Below are 13701 nucleotides of genomic sequence, written 5' to 3'. Positions count from 1 at the left end.
GCTATCAAATGAGAGGAGAAGCAGTGATAATTAGGATGGTGTTTCCCAGCTCTCTCACTTGCTCTCTCTCTCTCTCTCTCTCAGCTCAGTGTGATAGCTGTCTGCTGTGATCCAGTCAGCAGTAATGGAAGGTGGACCCACCTAAACAAAACATTTCTGCCAATAATTGATAGCATGTGAGTTTTTGTAAGTGGTCAGAGATGTCTATCAACACACACACACACACACCACACACACACACAGAATATGTAGCTGAATCCACTTCTTTTTATTATTTAATTGAGTTATCACTTGATTACCATGATAAATTGCTTAGGCAGATCTTGACATCACAAAATCTGAAATATCTTATAAAATGATAATATCCTGGACCAGTCTACATATATACACACACCACTTATCACACCAGTCTTATCATCAGACTGTTGACGGGCCAATTTAAAGAAATCATTAAAGTCATCACAATCCCAGTTATGCTACCACTGTGGGGTCAGAGAGTATAACAGCATACGGGAACTTCAGATGAGAAACTCAGTGACAGACAGGAGTAATGGGAAATCTGCTGTTATCAAAAGGGCCCCTTGCACTACTGAGCAAGAGGAAGAGGAGTTGGAGTTATCTAGATGTCATGAATGTGTGTATGAAAAATCGTACATCTTGGAAAAAACTTCAATGGGAATAAAGTCACTGTGTGGTAAATCCGTCATTCAAGCTAATGATTGACAGGATACATTGGTTCAATAAGCTAAGGTAATATTAAATGTTATCAGGCTACTTCATATTATCTAAACTCCTGCACCGCTAGGTATCAACCCAAAGTCTTATCTGCCTTGGTGTGGTATATGACTTGTTAATCTCCTTTATTCTGGGTTGTTTTTTCTTTCTTTTTTTTTAGCCTTTCATTTCCTTTAAACACATAGACTGATACTTATCCTTTACCACTTGTCAGACTGCATGGAATTGGGTGGCAAATAAAAGTTTTGGGATCACTTTGAGATGACAGTGAAAACGTGTTTCTCTGCAATGAGTTTGTTCTAGTTTCATTTATATACCAACTCAGTATGATCAGTATTTTGACCTATCACTCTATAGAATGCTATAATAATAATAATAATAATAATAATAATATATAATATAATAATGGAATGGAACGGTATAATATAATAGGTTGCAGTGTTTCTCAACCCTGTCCTCAAGGAACCCCTATCCTGCATATTTTCTTTGCAACCCTGAATAGGTACCTGTTTGTAGTTATTCAACCAATCAGCAATGAATTTTGTCAGATGTTGCACACCTTGCATAATTAAGTGCTGCGAGATGATTGGTCGAGTAAGTACGAGCAGGGCTACTTATGCAGGGTTACAATGAAAATCTGCAGGATAGGGGTTCCTTGAGGACTGGGTTGAGAAACACTGGGTTAGTGGTTGTGTCAGGAAGGGCATCCGAGGTAAAATTTTACCAGATCATTATGCGGATTGACAAGACCGCCGTCGGTGCTGTGCCCTCACAGGCTACCAATGGAAACTCGAATCTGCTGTGGTGACCCCTGGGAAACAGGGGACAAGCCGAGAGAAGAAGAAGAAGGACAGTATGTCCATATAGGAGACTATGAACAGGCTCGCTGAGTCATACGAGCTGCATGTTTGGGGAGGAGCATCAGTATGTGCTCATGTATGTTTCAGAGATATCTGTTACGTTTCATGTACGCTAAAAGCGACAAATATAACAAACATCACAATTAACTCAGTAAAGTAGAGCTATTGATCTACAAACTTGAACGCATTGAAGGATAGTGACAAACGAGCAAGCGTCCTTGCAGCACAACGTGTGATGTCATGTCAAAAAGCTGAGGGAAGAGTCATGAAGAAAATATACGATTATTATCATATACACTGAACTGTATATTTTACAGGTGTTCATGTTTTGATTTTCTTATCTTAACACAATTATCACACACACACACACACCCTTGGACTCATACACATTGAGAGAGAGAGAGAGAGAGAGAGAGAGAGAGAGAGAGAGAGAGAGAGAGAGAGAGAGAGAGAGAGAGAGAGAGAGAGAGAGAGAGAGAGAGAGGGTATTTGATAAGGTAAGCAGTAAAATATTTTAATGGCAGCATACTGTCCCTTTTATTTTATTTTTTCCAACGGGTGCCTGAAGTATCTGTTAAAACAAATCAAAACACAGAAATACTGGGAAAGGGTTGTTAGGACTTTATTTCATGCCTCAGCCCGCACCACGCAGTTAACCTCAAGTTTTTTAATGGTGTTTTTGATGGGGCCAATTAGTGTAGCAAAATCACTTGCAAATGCGTGTGGTGAGTTGTGTAACTGTATCTCACTCCGTGTGTGTGCGTAATCAGATTTATAAATGTGTAAAAGAATCTCTAAATACGTGCTGAGATTTGTGACTGTGTACCGGAATCCTGCAAATGTGTATTCAGTAGACGCACGTGGGAGACGCGTCTGAAAGTACCGCCCTTCTCGGTCTGCCCTCGCTGTGCCTCAGTAGCTATACAGCCTTTGTACCACCAGTTGGCGGTAGCACCCAGTGATTTTAAACGTGACGTCGCTGGGCGGGGCTAATGTAAGGCCGACTGAGGTGCGCGTAGCTAACGTAAGAGGACGTCCTGAATTGAAACAGTCTAGTTTTTTTTGTTCGTGTTTTTTTTATTGAGAAACATTTTCTTAGCATTTCAATTTGACAAAAAGTTGAACACAAAGAAGACCAGGGTAATTAGTTCCATGCCAGAAATGTACTGTAACGTGTATGGATAAGAAGACACGCTGGCCGCTAGCTCGCGGGCCCGACCCTTTAGTCGAGCGGTTAGCGATGTGTCCCGTGGTGCGGGCGATACGGGTTCGCTTCCCGGCCGCGGCAGTTCCTGTGGTTGCCTTGTTCCCCCGAATTCGCTACATTGGTGTCAGAAGTGGGATGGGGCGACCGTAAGGCCAATGGGAGCGTATGAGGCGTGAAGGAGTTGAGTTGAGTTGAAATGCATAAGCGCGGGTGATACACAAAAGGCACTTTTCTCTTGGAAAGGTTTCACTGTCTTTTTATCCTCAATTTTCATACTTTTTTTAACGGGAAGTTTGCGGGTAGGATGTTTAAATAGAGTTAAACGCGGTATGGTAGCTGAGTTGGACAGTCCAGGTTTTTTTTAAGCCATGGTACCAACTTTAGTGTAGGTGTAGCTGTTCTCTTCTCACAGCGCCTCATTTTAACAAATTTTGACATGTGAAGTGGGGCAGGGCAGAATCCAAGTAGTTCAAGCAACAATCCGAGAAATACCTTTTGTGTTCATAAATGTGTGTGCTTATAAGACTGGCACTGATAATTTGAGATTGTTTAGCAAACTGAACGATAAACAGTTTAATAGTAGCTCAATAATAGTAGTGGGAGGAGACTGGAATTGGCACTACGCATCCTACAGTTCACAGAAACTCAGAAGAGCCTCATCCAGTGTGGTCGCAGAAAATTATGTTTGGAGGACACTTAATCCAGCAGTTAGGCAGTACACATGGGTAAAAGCTGCCGAAGGTAGTGTGAGGGCAGCCAGGTTGGATAGGATTTCCCTCGATCAAACATATAACAACAGGTTAATTAAGTCCACAATATCACCTGTGGGATTTTCAGATCACCACTTAGTAGTGGCAGATTTTTCCTTACAAGTTCAATTTCAACACTGTTCCTACTGGCACTTCGATGTACGGCTATATATTTTGCTATTTTATATATCCTACTCTTTTGTTACTTTTAATTAATCAGTGTTTATGGCACTTTTATTTATTTTACTAACTCAGTTTTAAACTTGTTTGTACTTTTATAAAACGTGCCTGTACTTTTATTTATTTATTTTTTCTGAGGGGGGGGGATTCTATTGATTTCATTGTTTTATTGCGTGAAACACTTTGTGTTACATTTGTTTGTATGAAAAGTGCTATACAAATAAATTATGATTGATTGATTGATTGATTGATTATAAAGCTTTCTGTCAGTTCTTCTCTGACTTCTGGAGGCTGAGGAAGAAAGATTTTGAGAGCTTAGCTCGATGGTGGGAGGTAGGAAAAACACAAATTGTGATTGTATGTCAGCAGTACGGAAAACACACTGTCAGTATAGAGAAAATCTGTTTTGAAGAATTAGAGAAATTAAGATATTAGAAGACGAAGTGGTTATTGAAAATGATGGCAACAGCAGGACCTGGAAGAGTAGGAGGAAGACTTTAGGTATGTTCCTACGTGAGAGAGCAAAGGGTGCTTTAATCAAAAACCGAATCTCCCCATTAAAGATACAGATGCCACAACTTCCTTTTTGTTTAAGCTCGAAAGAAATATTAGAAAAAATAATGTGATGATGCATCTCGAACTTCCCAATGGGGCAATAACAACTGATGCATCAGAGATGAGGAAGTTGGCAATAGACTTCTACAGTGACCTGTTCAGTGCGGAGAACTGTGACTCTGTCTGTGTGGAGGAGATACTGGAGGGACTGCCTCAGCTGGATGAAACACAGGTAGCCTCGCTGGTGTCCCCCATCTCCTTTGAGATGTCTGCAGCGGTTCAGCAGCTCAGCTGTGGCAAAGCCTCCGGAGTTGATGGACATCCTTCGGAGTTTTAAAAGAGTTTCTGGACTCTAATTTGACAAGACTTACATGATGTATTTAAAGACTGTTTGGATTCTGGAATTCTACCTTTGAGTTGTAGAGGGGCTGTTCTAACACTGTTACCCAAAAAGGGAGATCTTGGCCTACTGAAAAACTGGAGAGCGGTTTCATTATTATGTACAGACTATAAGGTAATTGCGAAATGTCTTTCAAATAGACTCAAACAGTATATGGATACAGTTGTACATTATAGCCAGACGTACTGTGTTCCTGACCGTACAACTAAGGATAATCTTTTTTTGATACGGGACATTATTGACATATCTAAGCTCCAGGAGCTGGACTTTGGCCTGCTTTCTTTAGATCAAGAGAAGGCTTTTGATAGGGTTGATAATTACTATTTGTTCAAAACACTTGAAAGTTTTTGTTTTGGGGATACATTTATTCATTGCATCAAGTTGTTGTATTCTGGAGCCAGTGTTCTCTTAAAGGTAGAGGTGGACTCAGCCGACCTGTCTCTTTTCAGAGAGGTATAAGACAGGGTTGTCCCTTATCTGGAATGCTGTACTCCCTGGCCATCGAACCGCTTTTAGTTCAGCTCAGGCAAGGGCTCTCAGGGCTAACCTTTTCAGGGAACATCACCCATACAGTTAGTTTATCAGCATATGCTGATAATGTCACGGTTTTCATAAGTCAAAATGATCTAAAAACTCTCAAGCAGAAATTGGCCCTATATGGACAAGCTTCCTCTGCAGAAGTCAATTGGTCAAAATCTGAGGGTTTCTTACTGGTGGAGTAGAACAATAAAGAGAAGCCAACATTACCAGCTGGGCTGCAGTGGAATATGGAAGTGATGAAATGCTTAGATGTCTTTCTGGGCAGTGACCGCTTTCTGAGCAAAAACTGGGATGGTTTAATTGAAAAGATCAGTGCCCGATTGTCTATAAGGGGAGAGTCTTGATTGGTTACAACTTGATTGCCTCGATATTCTGGCACTGGTTTACAGTTGTAGAACCTCCGGACTCGCTCATAAGAGAAGTACAGAAGACGCTGGTGAACTTCTTCTGGGGAGGCTTTCACTGGAACAAATCTACTGTACTGTTCCTCCAGTGTTAGAAGGAGGCCAGTGCCTAATTGACCTCCGCAGTCGTATCACAGCTTTTCACCTTCAAACTGTGCAGCGACTTTTTTACCATAACCAATGACTTTGGAGTGAACCAGCTATCAGTCTGTCCTCTGAGCTTGGGGAACAGTCTTAAGCACCAAAAGAGACTACTCCAAGATCAATGGCATTGTGCGGGAGGAACCACGGTTCTATAACCCGCTGATACACTGCAGGATGCTCAGCTCCGTCGGTGTACGGCGATCCCTCACAAGAGCTGGACTTACTAAGTTAGCATATCTCAGATCAGGAGGACAGTCGAAGACGGCTGCCATTTTGAGCCAAGAGACTGGCTTTAAATCTCTTCGTTTAATGGAGAGGTTGTTGGAGGAAGTGATCAGTGCACTTCCTGGTTTCTTCAGAGAGGCACTAGGAGCAGAGTGTGGAGAGCATCAGCCAGCTATGCGGCCGTTTTTTTCCATCTTTGTCGATCTGTGCAAGTGAAGGAGCAGGAGGAAGTGAAGGGGGCCATTCTGCCTTTAAGAGCACCAAAACTACGTGACTTATCAAGTACATCAAAGAAGGCCTTGTATGCAGTCACTGTAAACATTCTCAACAGGACATCACTAGCCGGTGTACAGGAGTCGAGGTGGTTGAGTGTGTTGGCGCCAGGTTCATCCCCCAAGGGCATCCCATAGAGAAATGCACTGTGGATCTACAGTAGAGGGTGGTACATGGGGCTGTAGCTAAGAACAGACATGTGGCGCACATTGGTCCTAGGGCAGGGAGCCACTACTCTTTCTGTAATGATGAAGAAACTCTACCGCACTTACAGCACTGATATCCCAGGTTGAGCCCTCTCTTCTCTGTACTGCAGCAGTGGCTCAGAGGTTTAGGAAAGGTTCTTGAAGAAAGCCTGTTTGTCTATGGTTTGAGGTACATGACAGCACAGTGCAGACGTGTCACCTTGGTTTCTGATAGGTCAGGCAAAAATTAGCATTTGGCTTAGCAGAAGAAACAAAATGAAAGGCACAGGGTCCACATATGCTACACTCATGTTCAGGGGTCTAGTGGCTGATCGGCCGAAAATTGAGTTCACGTTGTTCTGTGCACTGTAAAAAATCAACTGCTTCTTAATTTCTGGAAAAAAGGGAAGGTCTGTATCTTTTATTTTTACTGTGTATTGTGATTGTTGTGTTTTTATATGTATACGAGTATCTGTGTTAATATTGTTATCTTAATGTGAATGAAAAATTGGACCATTAAAGACTTGGTTAATGGTCAAAGGTCTTTCTCTCTCTCTCTCTCTCTCTCTCTCTCTCTCTCTCTCTCTCTCTCTCTCTCTCTCTCTCTCTCTCTCTCTCTCTCTCTCTCTCTCTCTCTCTCTCTTTGCTGTAATGTATCAATCTGGGATTCTGTGATGGAAAATGACCTCTTTGAATGTGTTAGTGTAAAAGAGTTACTTATGTTGATGTTGTGAAATGGATGTCATTGCTGAGGTTTTGTTTTATGTAAAATAAAGAGTTGTTTAAAATTCAAATTCTCTCTCTCTCTCTCTGCTGCAATGTATCACTCCACTAAATCCCTCCCACCAAATGACCTCCTAATTGCTCTCCAGCCCCTCATACCCCTTTTCCGCCCCATTCCATGTTTGCGCACTCTAATTTTGAAGCATATCCACCAAAAATAAATTGGTCCGGAACCCGAAATGTTGGTTCCAAGCTGGAACCAAAAAATAGTAGGACCTGAATTGAGAACCGTATCAGCGTGTCAAATTCTAGGTTAGAAAGCAAAATGGAGAAGGCAACAATGGAGAACTCAAATGAGAAATCATCGGGGGGGGGGGGCGTACAGCAGTCTGCCGACGAAACCTAATGCTTGGTAAGGATTTCGTCATCTCCTGAGTTTCAGAAAAAGCTAGAAAGTAGCCCAAGAACGAGTATGCTGTATGGCGAGCTAGTCAAAGACTTGGCCAAGGCTGGATACACTCGAATGCACGAACAAAAAATAAACAAACTGCAAAGTTATTTTAGAGGCAGGTACAATACAGACTGTTTTCTGTGGGATGGGGTGCTAATTAAAATCTATTACTACTACTTTCAGCTGCTCCCGTTAGGGGTCGCCACAGTGGATCATCCGTTTCCATCTCTTCCTGTCCTCTGCATCTTTCTCTGTCACAACAGCCACCTGCATGTCCTCTCTCACCACATCCATAAACCTCTTTTGCCTTTCTCTTTTCCTCTTCCCTGGCAGCTCCATATTCAGCATCCTTCTCCCAATATACCCAGCATCTCTCCTCCACACATGTCCAAACCATCTCAATCTTACCTGGCCTTCTTTGTCACGCCCACTGAAAATCTTAGCAGCTTCAACTCTGCCACCTCCAGCTCCACCTCCTGTCTTTTTATCAGTGCCGCTGTCTCCAAACCATATAACATAGCTGGTCTCACAACCATCTTGCAACCTTCCCTTTAACTCTTGCTGATACCCTTCTGTCGCAAATCACTCCTGACACTCTAATCTACCACTCCACCCTTCCTGCACTCTCTTCTTCACCTCTCTTCTTCACTTCCCGTTACTTTGGAAAGTCGACACCAAGTATTTAAACTCATACGTCTTCGTGACCTCTACTCCTTGCATCCTCACCATTCCGCTGTCCTCCCTCTGATTCACTCATATGTATTCCATATTGCTCCTACTAACTTTCATCCCTCTTCTCTCCAGTGCACACCTCCACCTCTCCAGGCTCTCCTCAACCTGTACCCTACTCTTGCTACAGATCACAATGTCATCCACAAACATGGATCAGGCGGGAGTCCACGGAGACTCCCGCCTGATCTCGTCCGTCAACCTGTCATCACCACTGTGCTATACAAATAAAGTTGACTTGACTTGACCATTGCAAACAAGAAAGGGCTCAGAGCTGATCCTTAGTATAATCCCACCTCCACCTTGAACCCATCTGTCATTCAAGCCGCACACCTCACCACTGTCACACTTCCCTCATACATATCCTGCACCACTCCTACATACTTCTTTGGAACTCCTGACTTCTTCATACAATACCACAACTCCTCTCTCGGCACCCTGTCATATGCTTTCTCTAAATCAACAAAGACACAATGTAACTGCTTCTGGCAGTTACCCTTCTGTAAGTGCTCTTTCATGGCATGAAACCATACTGCTGCTTGCTAATCATCACCTCCTCTCTTAACCAGGCTTCTATTATGCTTTCCTGTATATTATTGCTGTGGCTGATCAACATTATACCTCTGTAGTTGCTACAGTTCTGCACATTGCCCTTATTCTTGAAAATCGGTACCAGTACACTTCTTCTCCACTCCTCAGGCATCCTCTCACTTTCCAAGATTGTGTTCAACAATCTAGTTAAGAACTCCACTGCCATCTCTCCTAAAAAGCTCCATGCCTCACAGGTATGTCATCTGGACCAGCTACCTTTCCACTCTTCATCCTCTTCATAGTTGCCCTCACTTCCTCCTTGCTAATCCAATACACTTTTTGATTCATTATCCCCGCATAATCCAGCCTTTTCTCTCTCTCTCATTTTCTTCATTCATCAGCCCCTCAAAGTGCTCCTTCCACCTTCTCAACACACTCCCCTCACTTGTCAGCACATTTCCATCTCTATCCTTGATCACCCTTACCTGTCGCACATCCTTCCCAGCTCAGTTCCTCTGTCTAGCCAATTCGTACAAGTCTTTTTCTCCTTCCTTGGTGTCTAATCTCTCATATTTATTGTCTACTCTCTCATACAACTCACCATATACCTTTTCCTTTGCCTTTGCCACCTCTCTTCACGTTACACTGCATCTCCTTGTACTCCTGTCTACATTCTTCATCTCTCTGACTATCCCACTTCTTCTTTACCAACCTCTTCCTTTGTATACTTTGCTGTACTTCCTCGTTCCACCACCAAGTCTCATTTTCTTCCTTTCTCTGTCCTGATGACACACCAAGTACCTTCCTAGGGGGTCTCCCTCACTGTTTCTGCAGTGGTTGCACAGCCATTCAGCAACTCTTCACTGCCACCCAGTGCCTGTTTTGACTCCTCCCTGAACGCCACACAACAGTCTTCCTTCTTCAACTTCCACCATTCGATCCTTGGCTCTGCCTTCACTTGCTTCCTCTTCTTGGTCTCCACAGACCACCATCCGTTGCTGCCTAGCTACGTTCTCCCCTGTCACCACCTTGTAGTCTCCAATCCCTTTCAGATTGTGCCTTCTACATAAGATATAGTCCACCTGTGTGAACTTTCCTCCACTCTTATATGTCACCCTGTGTTCCTCCCTCTTCTTGAAATATATTTATTCACCACAGCCATTTCCATCCTTTTCACAAAATTCACCACCATCTGTCCTTCCACATTTCTCTCCTTGACACCATACCTACCTATCACCTCCTCATCACCTCTGTTCCCTTCACCAACATACCCATGAAGTCTGCTCCAATCACCACTCTTTCCCCCTTGGGTACACTCTCCACCACTTCATCCAACTCACTCCAGAATTCTTGTTTCTCTTCCATCTCACACCCAACTTGCAGGGCATATGCGCTGATAACATTCATCAATACGCCTTCGATTTCTAGCTTCATACTCATCACTCTGATGAGTATGAAGGTTCCAAGAATCTTGAACGGAACCGGCTCAAGAACCAGAGCTAATTTGGTGGGAAAGGGGTATCACAAGACTCGTGCAACTTGTATCATAGTTTATAATATCTATTTGTGTAAAAAAAAAAAATCAGCGAATCTTAGTTACACGCGCATGTGCATTTATAGAACAGCCAATAGGAACGCCCCCTCTGAATGACCCGTGGTTGGCTAAAATCTTCCGTCCCAGACCTAGATTTTTTTTTTAAAGCATGAATACATTGCCAAGAGCAGGTGCAGAAGTCTAGTTTTCTCTCAGACTACTTGAATTACAATATACTGAATGGTTTTTATGGAATTTTTGCCCAATGATGGAAAAAATAAAAAAATACTGTCCACATCAGCTTTAAGTTTAGGTATGAGTTTAGTATGGTTACGTTTAGGTATGATTTTAATGTGGTTAAATTTAGGTATGAGTTTAGCGTGATTAAGTTTAGGCATGAGGTTGGTGTTAAATTTATGTATGAGATTAATGTCGTTACGTTTAGGGATGAGTTTGGTATTTTTAAGTTTATAGTCTGGTGGCCTGTCCAGGGTGTCTCTCTGCCTGCCACCCAATGACTGCTGCAGGCTGTTCTCCATCCCCTGGTCGTAGTAAAGCGTAAGAAAAGTAATGCACAAAGAATCGTGTGTGACACACGTCAGGCACCTCGCCCTAAGCCTAACCCCTAGGGTTGGGGGGGGCGCCCCGCCCCCCGCCGGTACCACCCGCGCCCCTCTGCGGGGGCTTGTGGCTGCCGCCCCGAGGATTGCGCAGGCGCAGTGAGTCGCTCCACGAAAAATTGTGCACAACTTTTCGTACGATATCAGACGAACCGTTCATGAGGATACGTTGGGGGTAGGCTCAAGCATCCCCGCGACCCTGAGAGCAGGATAAGCGGTTCGGAAAATGAATGGATGGATGTATGAGTTTGGTGTGGTTAAATTTAGGTAGGGGTTTAGGTGTAAAAATCGATGCGTTCATGACAACCATAGGGTCACAATTTTTGAAGGTCACAGATTTGGGCATAAAAGTTATGGGTAAACCAATAGCTGCTGTATTCAGTCAAACCAGCTGTAGTTCAACCTTTGCACCACGCGAGGTCACTGTCGCTTTATATTCAGACGGTCGTCGGCTCGCCGCTTCAGCGCGCCGCCAAAGCCGCTTCTAAACCGGGACAGCGATGTGGATGGTGGGAGGGAGGGGTGAGGAGGGGAGGGAGGGATGGGGCAGAGGGGAAAGAGATAGGGGATGGGATTTTCTCTCACTCAGACAGCAGACCGGCTGTCCCAAGCCGTGCTGATCCTTCACTCGCATCAAGTCTCTCTCTCTCTCGCTCTCTCTCTCTCTCTCTGACCACCTGCTTCTGTAAGAGCACCGCAGCATGAGGAGCAGACGGTAACATCAGCAAGGGAAGGGACTCGGGGGGCATAACAAGCAAGGGCAACTTGGAGAACCACTGACGACTGGTCTGGTGTGTCAGGTCAGGAGGGACTGTGAGCGTCTTCTGCAGTTGGCAACCTGCTGGTGTTGTTGTCGTTGCGGCCGAGCGGGGACTAATTATTAAACCGGCGCCCCCCCTTCGCGGAGCCACTTGAATGGATGCACCATGGCCACGTTTGTCTGCAGGGTTCAATTTTTAGATGACACCGATCCATTCAACAGCACAAATTTCCCGGAGCCGACGAGGCCACCGCTGTACACTTTTAGGGAGGATATCCCCCTTATCAATCAGCTAGCAGGCGTCCACCGGCTCCTCAGAGCTCCGCACAAGGTAGGCTGGTGGTATTGTAGCTTATTCGCTGGTGAGGCATGCAACACTCCTGCTAAGACGTCGCTATTTCATGTCCCCGTGAGAAAACAGAAAAGTAGTCTACACTTTTTAATGTCGCTGGTTCGAGGTCTATTTTTAGATCTCTGTTCAAACTCCGGGAGACAAATGAGCTTGCAAACCTTAGAGAAGCGGTTCAAACTTTAAACATCAGTAAAACAAAAATGAAAAAAGGACTTGGCTTGATTTAGATATAATTTTTTGTAGAAAAAAAGAAAAAGTGCATATTTCGCCGCACGATTATCCCGGACGTCTAGTGCGCTTCCCTTTCATAGTGCACTTCACTTCATAGTGCGCTTCGCTTTCACGCTGACCGCAAGTTTTTATTGTAATAAATCGTACCTGCCTACAAGAGACAGTTATGTTACCAAGGAGACCCGAGTCAGAATTACACATGACCGAATGAATAAGCTGAACGTCTTTGTAGAATATGGCGTGTGTACGTGCGCGCGCGTGCGCGCGCGCGTGTGTCTGAGAGAGAGAGAGAAACAGAGGTTGTCTGCTGGCACTTAACTCTGACAGCCAACCAATGTGTTCAACAGCAGAGTGGTTTTCCAGCCCAGTAGCTCTTTCACAGTCCATCGTCAAAAGCCACAGAACAAATGAAAAATGGCTCTCAGCACAGAGAGCTTATGATCACAACCTATACTTGGGACTGTTTGGCGAGGGTCCTGCTTGTGTTTTGTAATTTTGTTCCCATCAGGGAGGCATACTGAGGGCAGCAGTAATTGAATATTCCACTAACATGTATGTAGATTACAGGGAGGGAAATGAGATGTTTTAATTAGCAGTGCGGACATTGGAAAACACCAGCGAGACAACGCCGAACGTTTCAGATGTCCCCCGCTCCGTCTCTTAACAGGGCCCGTCCGGCCATGAGATGGAAACTGTCACGCCGGTCAAGGAACGACGTTTGTCTTTTGCAGAAGCTCTTTGAACTGTTTCTCATGGTTTTACTCGTGGAAGTCAACTATGCCGGTTTCCACTATTTTTTTTATCTTACTTTCGCCTCGCCGTTCTCAGAAAAGTCTTCTCCTACGGTGTTATTATGTTGTGACTGCAGAGCTCTCTGATTGGCTGGCTTGGGTGAACGTAAAGTATAGGTCACTTGTCCCAGAATTCCTGTGGCTGTGGCCGGGATCCATCCAACACTTTGTTCTCCTCACTTTGGGGTGCTGCGGTTTTCCTGACCCCTTCCCTCATCCCCCCTCATCCACCTCTCTCACCACGCACCAATTCACGCACTTAGACACACGCACACATATGCAAACATGCACGCACGCACGCACACACGCACATATGCACGCACACATGAGGTTAAGCAGAGTTGCTTCGGTGTGTCATTGGTTCGCGCATGTGGGAAGGGAACGGTGATTCATTTTACCCAAACTGCTATCGAAGTAAGTGGGCAAGTGTCAGTGGGGCATGTTTCCCAGGGAATCCACAAACTAGAAAATAAGTTCCTGTGTCGATCACATCAGAGTTTTTGAAAGACGCAAAACCATTTA

The 13701-nt window shown here is 44.2% G+C and overlaps 1 protein-coding gene across 1 annotated transcript in view; it reads left to right on the top strand.

Annotated features, from left to right (window-relative positions):
* Window positions 1-11971: 11971 nt before the first annotated feature.
* fhod3a (formin homology 2 domain containing 3a) overlaps window positions 11972-13701 on the top strand; it is a 72194-nt gene continuing 70464 nt past the window's right edge. The window contains exon 1 of the mRNA XM_056298463.1: window positions 11972-12136. Coding sequence (XP_056154438.1) covers window positions 11972-12136 — 165 coding nt within the window. The remainder of the gene's footprint in view (window positions 12137-13701) is intronic.

The sequence above is a fragment of the Lampris incognitus genome, chromosome 18 (genome assembly GCF_029633865.1).
Source record: "Lampris incognitus isolate fLamInc1 chromosome 18, fLamInc1.hap2, whole genome shotgun sequence".
NCBI classification, from domain to species: Eukaryota; Metazoa; Chordata; class Actinopteri; order Lampriformes; family Lampridae; genus Lampris; species Lampris incognitus.
Note: the sequence above shows the minus strand (reverse complement) of the source record. Positions and strands in the feature narration are given on the sequence as shown.